Raw genomic sequence first — 20,282 nt, forward strand, 5'->3', positions numbered from 1 at the left:
TCCTAAGTGCTTTACTCAATGTAATGAGTCAGAATAGAAAGGTAGTGTACAATACAATAATTAAAAGATTACCTTTGTTTTTTTCCTTGTTTCCTTTGGAAAAACTTGCTAGTTTTGTTGGGATTTGTTGCTGGACACTTGTAAGTTTCAGGAGCTGATTGGCTGTACTCAGAAGCTGAACTGGAACTTCATGCTTCAAGTTGTCATTAATCCTTATAATGGAGCCCAGGGAGCTCTCCACCCTGTGAGACTCGGAAAATGTCTGAACACTGTTTGGTCTCTGGTGGTTGTTCAGAGAATACTGGAGTGCGGCCTCATTTACAAAAATGGATGCTGTATCTGGTGGTGTGCCATCCAGGCTTCCTGTTCGAGAGTGAGAGGGGGCCTGTAGGATATATAAGATGAGAAAAGTAATCATTGATGCTACTTACTGTAGTAGTAAAAACCTTTTACATGGTACACTCATCTGCTGTGCTACCACGATCCGTTCTGATCTCAAATGTATGTTAAAGAGAGAATGTAAAGGGCGAGAATTCTCCTGAAAAGAGGAAGGAAAAAAAAGAGCAAACCTGGATTTTTTTTATTTAACCAATTCCAAAATAGTACTGCAAGTTACTATAAGCACAAGACATTTTGCTGATGCTGGAAATTCTAAGCAACACACACAAAATGCTGCCTGATCTGCTGAATTCCTCCAGCATTTTGTGAGTGTTGCTCTAGCAAGTTAATGTAATCCTGATTGGCCATTTGTGCTATGTGTAATTGAAGCAGGTTACATTAAAAACACAGTTCTGGTTAATTTCATTTAAGTTCTTGGATATCTATATAACTTTTTGCTGTATTTAACTGCATTCATTACAAGGATAAGCTAAGGAAATACATTATTAATCATTTAAACAGAGAAATGGAAAAGAGCTTAAAATACTTCCTGTTAGTATATAATAAGTGCATTGAGTGACAGACCATTTTGATGACTGACAATGAATTTCAAATAAGGATATTAATTGATGGTTTGCAAATTATGATCATTACAAATTTGTAATCACACTTTCCATTAGTTCATAATCATTTGTGCTTGTCATTGTCTCAATGGTGTTTTGAGATGCAACAATTAAATATATTGCAAATTATCTAATTGGTAGAAACACAGAGCAGTTCTAATTAAATCCTTAAACTGTACATTATGTCAGTTATTTATAGGGTTATCCAATCATAATAGAATAGTGATCATTCACTTGAACAAAAACTTATTTTGAACAGTATATATAATGAAGGCATCAGATAAAAGAGGCAGGGTACCTTATTCTCCTGGTAATTGCTCTCAGTGGTGTCAAAGAGATTGCTGCTGCTGTTTTTTTGTTCTTTGTTCATGTGTTTGACACCACACCACTGCTATATTACCACAATTTTGGATGCCATCCCTTAATGTTGCTATGTGCCAATGTAACTGAACCCAAATCTCAAGGCAGGATTGGCGTTTATGTCATCCCAACCACAGGTTGACTCTGTGCAACCATTTCCCCTCTCTCCTTCCCTCTATTAAAATCCAAACTCTGGCTGATGCCCTTGGCTATCTCCATAGTGGTGGAGCTGACAAATGAATGACCTTTCTGGAGAAAGGACAAACCTGTCACACTTTGGACATCATCTACTATAGAAATGTATTTTCTGGAGTGTGTGAAGCAGGTGGCTTCAAGGACTGGAGGCGGGTCTCCTGCAAAATTGGAGCTAGCACATTGCATTTTCAATGCACAATTTTGTGTTGTGAAACATCAAAAATTTCAAATTATAAATTCATATTAGTAAGGAAAAAGTTAATGGCTCTTATTTTTAAATCAGAAATATTGGATACTGCTGAAAAGAAACAATAGAATAACTCTGCTGACGAAGGGTTTCAACCCGAAACATCGTCACTACCTCCTCCCATAGATGCTGTCTGGCCTGCTGAGTTCTGCCAGCATTTTGTGTTTTTTATTTAATAGATTAACTTTCCAATTTTTCATCAGAGTGTGTAACAAAAATTCTTAAACAGAATCGTTCTTGATAAACTGCACCAGTCTGGTGCAGTTCTTTGTAATTTCATTGTAATGAGACCCAGGCTTAGAAATGTCAATAAAATGAATGGGCAATGGAAGTCTCAAAACAACTGGGCACCTGCCACTGGAATATGCCACAAGTAACATGGACCCAACGTCCAAAGTGTAGATAAGTGAAGAATTCTTTATTGCATAAAACAACACCTACAAGCAGAAATGAACAAACACTTTATCTCTTGATCATATTATCCTAAAGCAGAATTATAGCCGACATTATTAACAATGATGAGGTGAGAGGCAAGGGAGTTAATTTCTGTCCATCATCACTGTTCTGTTCCAATTAACTTTTATGGTGTGAGCAGTAGGGGTGGGGGGAAGATGGTAGCTATGGTGCAGGTGATATCCAGACTGAGGGAAAATGGTCCATCAAATGATATTCTAATTGTACCAGTGTGGCAGCTGCTGGTAGTTGGGGGAGAACCAGGTAACGGGAGGGGTGGCAGCTGACAGATGATAGAGAGGCGTGGTGGCAGGAGTTATTGGGTAGTTTGCTGAGCCTAAAGGGAAAATCAGTTGCTTCCTCTGCCTCACAGGTAGTCCTCTAGGAGCACTTACAAGCGACCATCTTTCCTGCCTTTTCATGCTAAGTTTTAATACGGCCAACACGTTCTACAGGCAGCATTTCAAAGGAAAGAAGTGGATTTGAAGATAGCTTCTGCCATTTTCCTCTGACATAATACACCCACCCATATTTAAAATTCATCCCAGGATGTATAGCTGAATTTTTCAGTTACTTGATTTAAGAAGGAACCTATATGACTAAACTGTAGTGAGTTGATATTTGGAGCTTACTGAGGTGGTGGAGTCAGATATAATCACTATGATTAAAAGACATTTAGACAGACAATTATACAGGCAAAGCATAGAGAATATAGACCTTGTGTGGACAAATGGGACTAGTGTAGACAGATAGGTAAAATAGTTAGCTTAGATGTGGTGGGCAAGGGTGCACTTCTGTGCTGCATAACCATAATTCTATGATATCTAAATGTAAAGTTCATAAAGCAGAACCTATAATTTCAGTTTATCTGGTTTTGTTTTGTTATTGATTAAGGTGTAATATCTCTTCTTCCCTATTTGGAGCATTCTAATTAAGTTTCAGTCTCTGCCACAATGGCTCTTGTACATGAAATATGGACAACACAGTGACACACTATGTGTGGGGCTGGTGGACAATGGATTGACTGTCTCTTCAGTATTCTGTCACTGAGCTCATCAGTGATTGAGTAGTGGAGATGGAGATCAGCAATTGATCGAACACATAGGGAAGTCAGAGGTAGCCAGAAGTGGCTGATGGCTGGTGGTTTCATGAACTGTGTAGTATGTCACTTTGATTCAGCCCGCCACAAACTCTAATCTCTAGTCATCAACACTTTGTCTCCCCCTTGCAAATATCTGAGACTGAATCAATTGCTTGTGTTCTTGGTTTCAAACTTGAACCTCAGACATCTCAGATATGTTCCAGAATCGCCCACCTTTACCAACCTAATACCACCCCTTCCCCACAACCCTAGCTCACCTAGAAGCAAAAGGCACACCCTCAGACATGCCTGTGCCTCCAGATGTGACCCTTCTAATGCACTTCAGTCAACATCTAAAGGTTTGGTGGCGGTGTCCTAATTGCCTTTTCCATAGTCTGCTGGTCAATAATGGATGCTGCTCAAGCAACACCTCAAATCAGAATTTTCACCTTGTTAATGAATCCATTTTTGATCTTACCCCTCCCTATATCTCCTACACAGTCTTACAAGTTTATAAGTTATCAATGCTCTCCAAATCTGACTTCCTGCATATCCCTTAATTTAGTCACTTTATGGCTGTGCTTTCAGCTGTTGTAGTTCAAGGAACCTCCTCTGTGCCTCTCTTCAAAAAGACGCTCCATAAAACCTATATCATTGACCTAGGAGGTTATCATTCTTTCTGAGAGTGGTGCCTGTATTGGCGATAATCTTGTAAAAAAAACTCCCTTGGATGCCATTGTAATTTTGAGCAGAGATTATTAACGATAAATGAATTAGTAACAATAATTGTGGACTTTTTAAGGAAAAAGAATGAATCCTGTTGCTTCTTTATTAGTATTCATTGTTTTACTATTAATAAAATTATAACAGAGGCAGATTGAAATAAAGCATTTTAGAAAACATATTCAAAAATTATTGAAATCAATCTTTAAAAAAGACAACAGAAAAATAGCATCACTTTTATATTTTTACCACAAAGGATATCATTCGACATTGCTTGTTCTCGTATTATTTAGCTAGCACCAGGCAGCCATGAGATGTTCACTGTGAAAATAACTTACAGCTCTTGGGTTGAAAGAAGTCATTTGTTACTCCATTTGGCAGCAAAAATAATCAATATCTTTCTTTTTATTATGGATGGGATTTAAAGAATCGAGGGCCAACACTATATGCTGCTTGCCAACAAAAAGTTTTGCATGTGCCATCTAAGGCATGTACCATAGGTTTGCCACCCGTGATTCTATACCACATAAATAGTTATTAAGAACAGAATGTGGTATCACTGCATAGGATTTGTGTTTGTTATGATTCATTATTTATCTGTAGGCAGGAACAGATACTGACAATGCTTTTAAAGTGCAAGTAGAGGCTACCAATAGGAAGCAATTTCTCTGAAACCAGTTATATGATTTTATTTTATCAATGTGAAATCCTCTGTACCTGAGGGGTTTCCAATGGTAACATCATCACTGGGAGACTTCGCTGCCGTATGTGCTTCCAGGCATTTAGGTGCCTCTGCTGCAATTCCATCTTTTCTTTTTCTTTATCCAGCATTCTCATGCCTTCCCTCAATCTCTCCAGATTTTGCTGGTATTCCTTCAACTGGCTGTCCAGCTCTTCCCGTTCTTTCCCCAGCTGCTGCACCTGCTCTTCGCATTCACGCTCGCGTTCCTGCAGTCTGCTCTCTCGCGCCGCCTGCTCCCGCTGCCTACGGTCACACTCCTGCTCCCAGCGCTGCTGCTCGGCGTGCAGCTGATTTTGAAGCTTCTGCACGTTTGCCAGTTCCTCCCTTTGCTTCTCCATGTTGCGCTGTTTCTCCTGCTCAAGAAGCATATTTCCTCGGGGGCCATGGGTGTGAGCGGATCGTTCACGCTCCTGCAAGACCAGGCGTTGCACTTCAATGTAACTGTCCTGAACAGTCACGGCAGCCTGAAAGAAAAGCCCAAGAGTGAGCAGAGCATGTGTAATCATAGTACAGATTGACATTATCCAGCATTGAACGCCTGAACAGTATGGCTCTCTTCTCTAACATACACCTATTCATTTCTGTGCACTTTGATGCAGATATTTACCCACAAGTTCAAAAGCACAGAAATTTACTTTAAATTAATTGTTCATTTTGTGCAACACCAGCTAGCAATTATGAAATAATTTTTCAAAGCCTTTTATGTACCTTTAATGTAGCAAAAACATTCCACAGTGCCATACAGCCTGGAACCAACTCTTTCGATTGAACTCATCCTTACTGACTAAGTTACCCGTCTAAACTAATCCCATTTCTCCTTGTTAGATCCATAGCCGTCTATACCCACCCTGTCCAAATGTAGTTATTGTACCTGCCTTAACCTCTTCTTCTGAAAAGTTGAGTGCATTCACCCTACCTATGTCCCTCATGATTTTATACACCTTGGTAAGATCACCTCTCAGTCTCCTATGGTCTAAAGCAGTGCTTCCCCAAAATGGGGCAGAAGGAATTTCTAATATATAAATGATAGCCAAGGTATCACTTATATAGGTAAAAGGGGAAGTGGGGGTGCTCAGTAACAAGGGGGTCAGCTGAAGGATAATAGGCTTAACTAAAGAAATGGATCACTTATTTGCTTCTCAGTGACCCATAGTTGATTACAATGATCACTTAATCACCTCATCTCTTGCTAACCCACCGTTCTCTTAAACATTGCTCACTGTGTGTTATAGTTGTTGAAAAACAATGTGACACTTCTGCATTTGGTATATCATGAGAAATCGGGACTGAAGAAATCCTGTTAGCTAATACAATTCCCATACTCTATAGGTATGCAGTTCCTGAGAATTAGGGCATGCCGTTCAATGGGGTAAAGTTAAGAATCTGCCCTTTTGAATGGTCTTGACCACATTTTTCTAGCCCACAGCCCATTCGAGACATCACTGCCCCAGCTTATGTACCTTCAGACAGAGAGTCAGGTTTTGCTTGAGCTATGATGATGTCATATCTCTCCCCTTTATCGGTTGAAGCACTTGAGTTTGGACTTAAATGATTGGCAATTCACAATGGTCATTAATTAATCACAAAAATGGCAGAAGCAGACCAAACAAAGAAGAAATGTAGACAGTGTGGAGTGGAGTATCTAAAATATGGATTTATATCAGCAGACAACAGCAGCCAATCCATCTGTTGTGTGAAACAGTTTATCAAGTGAGGCAATGAAACCCTCCAGACTCCTGGAACAGTTGAAGAGAATACACTCTTTTTTTTCTTTGAATTGGGTTCTTTTGGGTTTCTTGCTTTGTGGCTACCTGTGAGCAAACAAATCTCAAGGTTGTATAGTTAATATATTCTTTTGTATAAATGTACATGAACTTGATAATGCAAACAAGAACTTGGCTTATTTTCAGTCACTTAGTGAAAACTTTCAGAAATGGAAAACATTTTAAACACGTTCATCAGCACTTCATTACAAGACAATGACAGCTTGCGTGTTTCATACATTCCATTGCTCATTGCTAAATCTGGAAAGCCCTGTACAACTGGCTAACAACTGATTCTGTCACTACGGGAGGTTCTGAGTATGGCTTTGCATAAAATCACCAGACCAAATAATACAAGTGATTCTGCTCAGCAACAACTCTGTTCAAAGACGAACCGATGAAATGTCTGAGAAAGTGAAAGACAAATTGTGCAACATACTCAGAACAGAATTTGCTCTGCATTTGGACAAGGCAACAAATCTTTGCTCCTTGGTTTTGCTCACTTCATAAAAATGGAAACATGAGTCAAAAGTCAATATTTGCAAGTGGACTAGAAACAGATACAAAAGGGGAGTCAATATTTTGGGTTGCTGAGCAATTTTTCAAAGAGAAAGACATTCTGACTATTAACTTTCTTGCTTGTGCACCAGATGGGGCACCATCAATGACAGGGTACCACAGCAGGGTTACTAATTTCTTGAAAAAACTGTACCTAACATACAGTATTTCCCATTCAGTGTGCAATGCACAGGCAGCACTTTGTCACAAAAAAACTAAATGATCAGGTGCATATATCATTAAATACTATTTTCACAGCAGTAGACAGCAGGACACCATATCCATGGTCAACCCCAACCAAACATGCTCTCAATTCTCGACTATTTCGAGAGCTTTGTTTTGAGAATGATGAACAGTTTGAATGCCTGCTGTTGCACACAGAAGTCAGATGCCTCTCAAAAGGAAACTGCCCGAGATGCTTTTATGTGCTTTTTGAAACCCTGATAAAATCCTTTGAAGACTCCAATGTTTCATCAGTAATCAACTCCAGAATATTTGGCATGACATTGTTTATTTGTCACAATTCTTCGCAAAGCTTAATAAAATCAATCTTCATTTGCAAGGAAACAGTGAATCGTATCAAAGCTTAATGAGTCGTCTCCACATTTTTGTTCAAGATAACCTTATCTAGGTGCAACATTGGCTATCCTGACTTTTTCCAATTTCTGAAACTCCCTGTGCTATTAGAGAAAGAAAGAACACCAGAAGATGATCTTCAAATGTACTGTGCCCACCTAGATGAGCTACATAAAGACATGTCAGAGAGATTTCAGGATCTTCTGTCAAAGTAAATTCCAGACTGGGTAATAAAGTTCAAAGTAAATTTATTATCAAAGTACATACGTGTCACCATATACAACCATGAGATTAATTTTCTTGCGGGAATACTCAATAATTCCTATATATCAGAATACATGATATAACCATAATAGAATCAATGAAAGACCACACCAACTTGGGTGCTCAACCAATGTGCAAAGATAACAAATTGAGCAAATACAAAATGAAAGAAAGAATAAATAAGTGATAAATATCAAAAATATGAGATGATGAGTCCTTGAAGGCGAGTCCATAAGTTGTGGGAACATTTCAATAATGGGGTGAGTGAAGTTGAGAGAAGGCATCCCCTTCAGTTCAAGAGCCTGATGGTTGAGGGGTAATAACTATTCCTGAACCTCATGCTGTGAGTGCTGAGGCTTCTCTACCTTCTTCCTGATGTAGCAGCGAGCAGAGATCGTGGTCTGAACGGTGGAACTCCCTGATTATGGATGATCCTTTCCTGTGACAGCACTTTTTGTAGATGTGCTCATTGGTGGGGAGGGCCAACTCCACTACCTTTCATAGGATTTTCCGTTCAAGTGTATTGGAGTTTTCATACCAGTCAATATACTCTCTACCACACACCTTTAGGTGTTTGTCGAAGGTTCAGATATCATGCCGAATCTTCGCAAACTCCTATGGAAGTAGAGGTGCTGCCGTGCTTTCTTTGTAATTTCATTTACATGCTGAGTCTAGTATCGGTCCTCTGAAATGATAACACCAAGGAATGTAAAGTTGCTAACTCTCTTCTGAATACTGGCTCAGGTACCTCTGGTTTCTTCCTCCTGAAGTCAATAATCATCTCCTTAGTCTCACAGACACAAGTAAGAGATTGTTGTTGTGACATCACTCAGCTAGATTTTCAACCTTCCGCCTATATGCTGATTCATCATCATCTTCGGTTTGGCTTAAGACAGTGGTGTCATCAGCAGACTTAAAACTGGCATTGAAGCTGTACTTAGCCACACAGTCATAAGCGTAAAGGGAGCAGAGCAGGGGGCTAAGCACACTGTCTGGTGGTGCACCTCGGCTGATTGTGATGTTTTTGCCAACCTGAACTGACATGGGTCTGCAAGTAAGGAAACTGAATAATCCACTCCTGTACACTTGTAATGAGGAATTCACAGAAAGCATAAAGGCAGAACTGATCTTGCTAAAAAATGACTTGGGGGTTGAAGTCAAGGTTCAAAAAATCATATCAAGACTTCTGGTTTCAGAAAGAAATCTCTGAATGCTGTCCTGCATGGTAGAAAAAGGTCAAGGTGTTCTTTATTTCCTTTCCAATACCATATTCGGTGGAGCACAGTTTCAGTGCAAACACCCACCCTCTTTCAAAACAAGGAAACCGAACTTGGGGATCTGAGACTCCTCCTGAGTGACATTCAGCTTGATGATATCACTGCACCAAGCCATCCATCTCACTGAAAGGTGAAAAAGCAATGAAGCAGTGAATAGTTGGACTACTAATGTACACTCTAAAATTGTTCATGAAGATTGTTTTTACTGTAATTAAATAAACAAATAATTTTATTTGTAGCTTTAAATAGATTTGAATAATTTTTCAATTACTTGGCACTGCTCTAAATTTGGAGTTCCTATTTTCTTTCACTGTGTATCATAAATCAAAATTCTTTATAGTTTTTATGTAATGGCTGCAGGGGTCACTAACTCAAAATGTTTGGGAATCAATTTTCTAAGGAATAATGCCTGCTTGCCTGCTCCTTATAACCCTCGAGTCCTTGTGACCTTTTATCATACTCTTCCCACTTGTAGTTGCATAGGGAACGGGGAGGGAATGGGGTGTGTTTAGGGGATGGGCAAATGGTTGGTACAAGAAAATGCAAAGGAATGGTCCCTTCAAAATACTGTAAGTGGGATGGGATGTGTAAATGTGTCTGGGAATCATAACTGAGCTGGCAGAAATTGCAACGAATGGTCCAGTGAACGTGGAGACTGGTGGGGTGGTCTGAAGAAGGATCTCAGCTCAAAGTGCCTATGTTTTATTTCCCTATATATAGATATATATATATATATATATATATATACACACACACACACAGATATATATACACACTGCCTGACCTGCTGAGTTCCTCCAGCATTTTGTGTGAGGTGCAATCATTAGCTCTGTTCACTACATCAGAGGGAAACCTGAACTCGGGAAGATAAAAGACATTGTGGAGAAGGAAGTTCAGGAGCATAGACTGTGATGGAGACCATTCCAAATCCATTCAAAGTTAACTCAGGTACTTACTAAAAAGGTCACATTTTTTTTCTGGCTGGGTTAATGAAACCTACCTTTGCAGGGGTGGCACCAAGCCAGCATCAACAGAGAATTATCATCATCATCTGCATGTTTTACATTCTTGGTGCATGCAAAACATACTCAGGACCAAATCATTCAACATTTTTGCCAACTACGTTATGTGTGGGCATGGGATGGTTCATTACCAATTCTCACCTTGAATATATTGAATAGCTCTGAACACGTTTACAGATTTCTGGAACAGTGAACTGTGAAAGTTCATCACTGATGAATTGAGAGAAGAAATTCCTCCTGATCTGCATCTGAAATGGGCAACACCTTAATCTGAAAGCATATCTCTTCATTACCCTCATTGATGGAAAGAGATACGCAGTCTATTCCAACCAGAATTGTATAAGTCTCAGGAAGATCACATCTCATTTATCCATGCACATGGACCAACGCGTATAAACCTTCTTCATGCATCCCACCATCAACCAGGGATCAATCAGTGATTCTCTTCTGCCCTGCTCCAAATCAAACACATCCTTCCTTAAACAAAATATTTTATCAACATTTTCCTACATGTACCTTTCATACCCTTACATTAAGGCCTCAAAATGGAAGGACGCCTCTTTAGAAGAGTGATGAAGAGGGATTTCTTTAGCTAGAGGATGGGGAATCTGTGGAATTCATTGTCACAGACAGCTGTGGATGTTAAGTCATCGGGTATATTTAAATCAGAGTTTGATAGGTGTTTGATTTGTAAAGGGCATCAAAGATTACTGGGAGAAGGCAGGGGGATAGAGTTGAGAGGAATAATAAATCAGCCAGCGGGGCAGACTCTACAGGCCGAATGGCCTAATTCAGCTCCTATAGCTTACGGTCTATTTGCTTTAATGCAAAATCTGACTCCCCTCTACGGAGTCTGTCTATGTTTCATGCTGTGTCGGTAAAACAGCCAACATAATCAAAGACCAGACATTCTCTATTCTCACCCTTCCAATCAGGCAGAATATACAAAAGCCTGAAAGCATGTAGTCACAGGCTCAAAGACAGCTTCTATTCTGTCATTATAAGGCTATTCAACAATTCTCTAGTACAATAAGATGGACTCTTGACCTCACAGACTATCCTATTATGGCCTTGCATTTTATGATCTGCCTGCATTGCACTTTCTCTGTAACTCTAACACATTATTCCACATTCTGTCGTTGTTTTCCCTGGTACTACCTCAGTGCACTGCTGTAATGAAATTATATGCATATAGAGTTTTCAATGTACCTTGGTACATTTGACAATAGTCAATCTCAGAAGCTTTACAGTGAACAAGAACTCCTTAATCTCCTGTCACACCAATCAATCACTAAAGTCTATAATATTTTCGCAGCTTAAATGTTTCTCATACCGACACTTACAGAAATCTATTAGTTACAATCTTGCTGGTGATATCTATCTTAACCACAGTGGCAGGAAGTCTTCCTCATGCATTGAAAACATGACAATGGCTGTCAAACCACAAGATTCATGGTTACCAGCAGTATCACGTATGTCAATGTCAATCTCAATATGGGAGCTTTCTGAACCACAACCGACAGATTAATTTTATCCGCACATCTATATCAAAACATACAGTGAGATATGTTGCTTTGTATGAAATCGAATCAGCAAGGACAGCACTGGGTAGCCCGCAAGAGCCACAGCATAGTGTGCCCACAACTCACTCAGCCTCACCCACACGTCTTCGGAATGTGGGAGCAAACCAGAACACCTGGAGAAATCCCATGCGGTGACGGGGAGAACGCACAAACTCCTTACAGGCAGTAGTGGGAATTGAACTCTGATCTTACAGCTGGTTTCTGTAAAGTACTGCATTAACCGCTACACTACCGTGTCTGCAAATACAGGTAGTCCCCGAGTTATGAATGTCCGACTTACAGACAACTCATACTTACGAACCGAGGAAGGAGAACGCCATCCACCATTTTAAGTCAGATTGCGATGTAGTCCGCCATTTTAAGTCATTGCCGTTGACACTGTGTTGAGTGTTTAACTTTGTATTTGGCTTAAAATTTTCTTAGTAAGATTCACCCTGACCCTGTCTGCCCCCTACCCGTTCCGGTCAGCTGGTGGCACAGTCACAGTGAGATCAGTGCCGGCCTCGAGAACGGATGTCGATCCAGTGACTCCCGTACCATCCGTGCCGGGTTGATGTCGAGCTCGCAACTCGACCTCGTAAAAAAAAACACTGCCACCTCCAGTTTAAATTCCCACGCGGAATATTGAGGAGGATCAAATACCCAAACCCAGCACAGCCCCCACTTGTCCCATTTAGCCTGTCTCAGTGGGGTGGTCCTTAGGACCAAGTGGGCCTCGGAAGCCAGCGCAGGTTGGGACCCGCCGCCCGCAGTGTTTCTGTTCCGTTGACGGGAAGCGATCGCGATTGAAAATAAAGTGGAAATAATAAAGCGTTTGGAAAGAGGTGAAATGCCATCGGTCACTGGAAAAGTGTTAGGCTACAGTCGATCAATGATCAGAACAATTTTAAAGGATAATGGATAAAGTGAGAATAATGGAGCATGTGAAAGGCCCAGCCCCGATGAAAGCTACAATTATTACTAAGCAACACAGTGGTTTAATTATTGGAATACATACGTTTCTTAAGTGTTTTATATGCATAGAAAGGTAAAATATATACTATATACTAAGACAAACGTTTGACTAACTGACGCTAAATAATACCGGATGTACTTGTTCCAACTTCCGTACAAAGATGGACTCAGGAACGGGACTCGTACGTTACCCGGGGACTGCCTGTACATCACAGGCCAAACTCAACACCCTGGTTCATCCGTACCGATCAGACAAAGGGTTCTGCACATCCAGTTTTTACAGATATTGCTACGAGTAGAAAAGTTACAAGTCAATCCAAAATGGACTTAGATGATTAAAGACAAAATTAACTAACCTGTAAACTGTATAGAAGCTGAGTGAGGTTCTGCACACTGTGAACAATCTACAAGAAGAAAGAAAATATTTACTTAGTAAATGGAAAAATATATTCACTCCTTTTTTTCTGATAATATACTATCGGCTGTTAAATAGTGAGTCAAAAGCAGTTATTTAGAAATTATAGTGCACCTTATGAAACAGAAAATGATATTACTAATTTTGGTTGTTGGAACACCTGAATGATAGGAGGACAGCATCTACTGACACATGTAGTATCCCATCTGTACTGACTCCCACCCTGCCTCCTGTCAGGACTTCATTCCTAAATATCCTACATGGCTTAATGCTCATTTTATGACAATACCTGCTACTTCGGCAGCCTCCCATCTGTAGGATATATTAGCTGCATCTCTTTTATTAAGTAATTACATTTTTCTAACTACAATGAATTGTCATTAAACTTCTAAAAGCTAGGATTTTGGAGATTTTATACTTAACTCTCTAAGTTTGGTGTCATTCTGGTGAATAGGTGCTATACCTTTTCAAAAATATTTTCATAACTTCTTGGAGGCAAGGACATTTTGCTTTAATTTAAATTCCATAAGTAAAGCTAGGGGAAGGTTATGAACTAAATCATAGAATTAAGATGGACAGCAAGTAAGTTTCATAATAATAACTACAGCGGTAATAAATTAAAGAAACACACACAAAATGTTGGAGGAACTCTGCAGACCACGCAGCATCTATGGAAAAGAGTAATCAGTCGACGTTTCGAACCGAAACCTGTCAGCGATGCTGCGTGATGCTCAGATTTCCAGCATCAGCAAATTTTCACTTGTTTGTAATAAATTAAAAGCAGTTTTCTTTTGTTTTCCACATTCCCATCATGTATGAATGGTTCCAGAGACAATTTTGATTTATTGCATTCATAATCACACGGCTACCTTATGAGCCCAAACAAAAGCAGCTCAAATTAATGTACTATATTCTGAGTCTGCTCACTGAACTGACTGAATAAACAGTACAGGAAAACAAACGAGATGGATCTTGCAAAATGAATAACTTGCCAAAGAAAAAAAATTCTATAAAGTAATTTTTTCAGCAAGATAAAGACTAAAATTAATTATTCCCCTTTGTTCACCTTCTGCCATCTCGTGGCAGACTAAAGAATCACAGATTTAAAGTCTCTTGGATTCTATTTCAGTTTAAAGAATTAATTAAAAGCAGATGCCTGCCGACTCAGGCTATCAGTACAAGAGTGTATTGTATTCTGCCTCCGAAAATGCATTTGACAACTTAGTACAATGTGCCACTGTCTGTGGACAAATTATTATACCACTATATCATTTAGCGATAAATAAGAAATGTCTCACAAATTTTTGATTCAGCTCTTCTACGCTATCACCTCTTGCAACCAAAAAATGCTTAAGTTTTAAAAAAAAACAAATGATGCGAAGATGAGATAGATGGTTTTCCTCTGTATGTTATCATCTAGTGATCTAAGATTCCAAAATACCATTCCCTCAGCTGCATTTTATCTTTCATGAAATTTCTGAGATCTTCAGTCAGATTTTAAAGCAAAGACTTTTCAGGTTAATTTGTGCAGTGATTTACGTCAGTAATTGTTTTCTTGGTGCACCGAGTGCACAAGACATTGGTAATATGCCAAAGCATTTTCAATACAATCTTTTGCTTCTATACTGGAAATATTGCAGTATTTTTGGGCAGTTACTGCCAGTACACAAGAAAAGCCTTATATGAGTGGAGGCAGAGTTACAACTAATATATTTGTTCAAACTATCAACGTGGCTGAAATAATCACTAGCAAGCAAAAACTCTGCATAGAAAGATGCAACACAAGAGTGAAGAAGCAGCTTTGGATGGGTTGAGCTGGGAAAGTGTGAGGTGGGTTGAGGTGAGATGATAAGTAGCCTGCAGAAACAACTGGAGAAACTCTTGGATTATTTTTCTGCATCAGTAAACAAGATGGCATCCATCATCAAACCCTTCTCACCATCAGGCCATACCCTCTTCTCCCTACTGCAGCTGTGTGCCCTTCATCCAAAATTCCAAAAATCTGAAAACCTCTGAAATCCAACGTTTTTTTGAGTGTTGTCAGAAGTGGGAAGTTCCACAAGGCACTGGGGAGGATCCAGGCAATGCGCAGGTCTCTCCACATCACAGACCGTTCTGACAAGTGACCTCACACACGTAATGAACAGAAGCTAATGAAAAATCAAAAACCACTGCATAAAGCATAAAGTGGAGATCTCAACTGTGTATTGAAAGAGTGGATTCATCAGCTTTGCAGTGAATATATGCCACTAACAGTGCGCTGATCATGAAACAAGCGATGATCTATCACGACAAACTGAAAATTGAAAGTAACTGTAAACATTCAGCTGGCTAGTTGCAGAAATCTAAGGAAGGCATGGCAATACATTTTTAAAGATTTAAAAAATTTTGAAGATAAAAGAGTCTGCTGGTCGTGAAGCAGCAGAGAAATTCATTGGAGATTCTGACGATAGTCGCTGATTAAAATCTAACAGCAGTACAACAGTCTATAATGTTGATTGTTTTTATATCTTACATAAAATGTAAAAAGGTAAAATACAAGTACAGTGTACATTAACCTTTAAATCAACACGGTGAGACTGAAAGGCTGTCATTGTTGTTGTTGTCCAACAGCTGATTTCAGGTGTGCTCCCGATACCGCGCTAGTTTTGTTATCTTGCACACATTTTACAGTATTTTCATTAATATTAATAATGTTGAGTAAACATATGTGATGAACAAGTGTAAGGCAAAGACCGCTTACTGGTAGCGCTGAAATTCAGAGTCAGAAATGATGGCAATACCAAGCTATTAATTATGTATTTCAAAGTCTGAAATCCAAAACACTTCTGGTGGCCCCAAGCATTTTGGATAAGGGGTACTTAACCTGTATTACTGCGTAAGAGGTACACGAGCCTCAGATCCCACAACACCAGGTTTAGGGTACAGTTATTACCCTGCAATTACAAAGAAAACATGGCAGCACCTCTGTTTCCTTAGGAGTTTGCAAAGATTCAGCATGACATCTAAAATTTTGGCAAACATCTATATATGTGTGGTGGAGAGCGCATTGACTGGTAGCATCATGGCCTGGCATGGACACACCAATACCCTTGAATGGAAAATCCTATAAGAAGTAGAGGATACGGCCCAGTCCATCGTGGGTAAAGGCCTCTCCACCATTGAACACTGACTTTGCTAATAAATCTGTTTACTACTGCCAGAGTCAGACTACATTGTCTTGAAAGTACACAATGATAGATATCCCCAGGTCAATGTGGGCTCAGCTCTCCTGCAATATTCCAAAAGGTGCAACACTTAGAGATCAACCTAGAACGCGATTCCCTGTTGCAGAAATTGAGTCAGGATCGCAAGGGTGATTCATGACAGGAAAGGTCCAGGCATAATTTTGTCCAGGAAATGTCCAAAACTGCAACTTACTCAAGTTTGATTTGACTTTTCTAAGAAGTCTTGAATGAACCATGGGATCTGCAAACTGTTGAGCGTCAGATTAGGAGAGTTCAGGCCTGGCAACCAAGTAAGATACAAGAGGTTTAGATACGATCGCCGGAAAGCCACCTCACGGGCGAAGTGGCAGTTCTGGACTAAAGTAGGATCAATGTAGATGCTTGACACCTGTAGCAGGGATTGAATGAGAACAGGCCTTTGCTCCTGTATGAACTCAATGCCTTCTATGCTTGCTTTGACCATAAAAACAAGGCCCACAGCCACCGATGGCACTGTGATTTCCATCGCTGAGGCTGACCTGAGAGGAGGGTGAACTCACAAAAAGCATCCGGCCCAGATGGGGGTGGCTGGCTGAGTACTAAAGACCTGGCTGGAGTGTTCTCCGATATCTTTTACCTCCCACTTCGGCAGCCTGAGGTACCACCTGCTTCAACCAGGCTTCAGTCATTCCAGTGCCCGAGAAGAACATGGTAACCTGCCATAAGGACTATTATCTCGTAACGCTTACATTCACTGTGAAAAAATGGTTTGAGAGGTTGCTGAAGTGTTATGAGATGCTGGTGTTGAAACACATCAACTCTTGCCTGAGGAACGACTTAGATTCACTCCTATTTGCCTACTGCCACAGCAGATACCATTTCATTGGACTTTCACTCAAGCCTGGAACACCTGGACAGCAAAGATGCATACGTCAGGATGCTCTTTATCAACTACAGCTCAGTGTTCACTTCTATTGCTCCCTCAAAATTAATCAATAGGCTTCAAAACCTTGGCCTCAATACCTCTTTGTGTAATCGGTTCCTCAATTTCCTCACTTGCAGACCCATTCAGTTAGGATTGGCAACAACATCTCCTCCACAAGAGGAGAGGGTCAGCAATTCCTTAGTGTTTTCATTTCAGAGGACTTGTCCTGGGTCCAGCGTGTAAGTGCAATTACGAAGAAAGTGCGGCAACAGCTCTACTTCCTTATAAATTTGCACAGATTCAATACTGTGTCTAAAACTTTAACAAACTTCTATGGGTGTGCAGTGGAGAGTATATTGACTGGCTGCATCACAGTCTGGTATGGGAACACCAATGCCCTTGGATGGAAAATCCTACAAAATGTAGTGGATATGACCCAGTCCATCTTGTGTAAAGGCCTTCCAACCATTGAGCACATCTACACGAAGAGCTATCACAGTACAGCAGCATCTCACATCAGGGATCTCCACCAACTAAGTCATGCTCTCTTCTCATCACTGCCATTAGGAAGGTGGTACAGGAGCCTCAGGACTCTCACCACCAGGTTCAGGTATAGTTATTACCCCTCAACCATCAGGTTCTTGAACCAGTTGGAAATAACTTCATTTGCCCCATCACCAAAATGGACTCACTTTCAAGGACTCTTCATTCATGTTCTCAATATTTATTCCCTATCTATCTACTTATTTATTACTTCCTTTTTTTTCTTTTATATTTGCAGCATTTGCTGTCTTTTGCACACTGGTTGTTTGTCCACTTTGATGGGTGTGGTCTTTCATCGATTCTATAATGTTTCTTGGATTTACTGAGTATGCCCATAAGAAAATTAATCTCAGGTTTGAATATAGTGACATATATGTACTTTCATAATAAATTTACTTTGAACTTTGATAAAACTAGCACAATCTGATCTAATTTCCAGGGACATATAATACTTCATTGTCAAAGAATAAATTCTATTTCTTGTCAAAACAAAGTATTGCTGCCAAATCATATGAAATCAGTAATGTGTCTTGTGAAAAAAACCTTAGCATAAAGTAATTTGAATCTCTGACATGGAAAAAAATCATAATAAACTGGAAAAACGTCATTCATTTATCTCTTGCCATCTAGTGGTAGACAAAGGAAGTACAGATATAAAATACTGCAACACTAAAAATCAATTTAATAACCATATAACCATATAACAATCACAGCACGGAAACAGGCCATCTTGGCCCTCCTAGTCCATGCCGAACCCTTAATCTCACCTAGTCCCACCTACCCGCACTCAGCCCATAACCCTCCACTCCTTTCCTGTCCATATACCTATCCAATTTTACCTTAAATGACACAATTGAACTGGCCTCTACTACTTCTACAGGAAGCTCATTCCACACAGCTATCACTCTTTGAGTAAAGAAATACCCCCTCGTGTTTCCCTTAAACTTCTGCCCCCTAACTCTCAAATCATGTCCTCTAGTTTGAATCTCCCCTACTCTCAATGGAAACAGCCTGTTCACGTCAACTCTATCTATCCCTCTCAAAATTTTAAATACCTCGATCAAATCCCCCTCAACCTTCTACGCTCCAATGAATAGAGACCTAACTTGTTCAACCTTTCTCTGTAACTTAATTGCTGAAACCCAGGTAACATCCTAGTAAATCGTCTCTGCACTCTCTCTAATTTATTGATATCTTTTCTATAATTCGGTGACCAGAACTGCACACAATATTCCAAATTTGGCCTTACCAATGCCTTGTACAACTTTAGCATTACATCCCAACTTCTGTACTCAATGCTTTGATTTATAAAGGCCAGCATTCCAAAAGCCTTCTTCACCACCCTATCTACATGAGACTCCACTTTCAGGGAACTATGCACAGTTATTCCTAGATCTCTCTGTTCCTCTGCATTCCTCAATGCCCTACCATTTACTCTGTTCTATTTGGATTATTCCTGCCAAAATGTAGAACCTCACACTTCTCAGCATTAAACTCCATCTGCCAACGTTCAGCCCATTCTTCTAACCAGCATAAATCTCCCTGCAAGCTTTGAAAATCCACCTCATTATCCACAACACCTCCTACCTTAGTATGGTAAAATTTATGGCAAAATGATTGATACATTCATTTTCACCACATGTCCACCTCTCTCCATCCTTCTAAGATCTTTACTTAGTCAGAATACTGCATCAGTATGAAATACCCACATACTACTTCACTCTGGAATCCACTAATTCTTCTTCAATGTATTTTCTTGCCTTCGCTGACTCCAGATCTACTTTCCAGAATTGAGTGTGGAGCTAGGATGCCCGGTTACAGCTCTATACAACATTGGTAAGACCACATATGGAGTATTCCATACAGTTCTGGTCATCCTGCTAAAGGGAGGTTGTCATTAAACACAAAAGGATACAAACAAAAATTATGAGGACTTTACTGGGACCCCTCAACCATCAGGTTCTTGAACCAGTTGGAAATAACTTCATTTGCCCCATCACCAAAATGGACTCAATTTCAAGGACTCTTCATTCATGTTCTCAATATTTATTCCCTATCTATCTACTTATTTATTACTTCCTTTTTTTTCTTTTATATTTGCAGCATTTGCTGTCTTTTGCACACTGGTTGTTTGTCCACTTTGTCCACAGAGTGTTTGGGTTATAAGGAGAAGCTCGGTAAGCCAGTGGTCACTTTAAAGAGGTTTAAAAAATAATTTTTAATCCTAGACTAATTACAGGACAATTTACAATTACCAATTAACCTACCAACCAGTATGTCTTTGGAATGTGCAAGGAAACGCATGCAGTCATGGGGAGAACATACACACTCTTTACAGGCAGCCCTGGGATTTGAACCCAGGTTGCCTGTACTGTAAAGCGTTGTGCTAACCAC

The 20,282-nt window shown here is 39.9% G+C and overlaps 1 protein-coding gene across 9 annotated transcripts in view; it reads right to left on the reverse strand.

The window, feature by feature from the left end:
- arhgef28a (Rho guanine nucleotide exchange factor (GEF) 28a) overlaps positions 1 to 20,282 on the reverse strand; it is a 390,430-nt gene that overhangs the window by 45,385 nt on the left and 324,763 nt on the right. For all 9 annotated transcript variants that reach the window (XM_059974562.1, XM_059974561.1, XM_059974559.1 and 6 more), the window contains 3 exons: positions 13,156 to 13,203; positions 4,778 to 5,266; positions 73 to 385 (listed from right to left, as the gene is read on the reverse strand). In XM_059974562.1, the coding sequence (XP_059830545.1) occupies positions 73 to 385; positions 4,778 to 5,266; positions 13,156 to 13,203 (850 nt within the window). The remainder of the gene's footprint in view (positions 1 to 72; positions 386 to 4,777; positions 5,267 to 13,155; positions 13,204 to 20,282) is intronic.

Source organism: Hypanus sabinus, chromosome 7, assembly GCF_030144855.1.
Source record: "Hypanus sabinus isolate sHypSab1 chromosome 7, sHypSab1.hap1, whole genome shotgun sequence".
Lineage (NCBI taxonomy): Eukaryota > Metazoa > Chordata > Chondrichthyes > Myliobatiformes > Dasyatidae > Hypanus > Hypanus sabinus.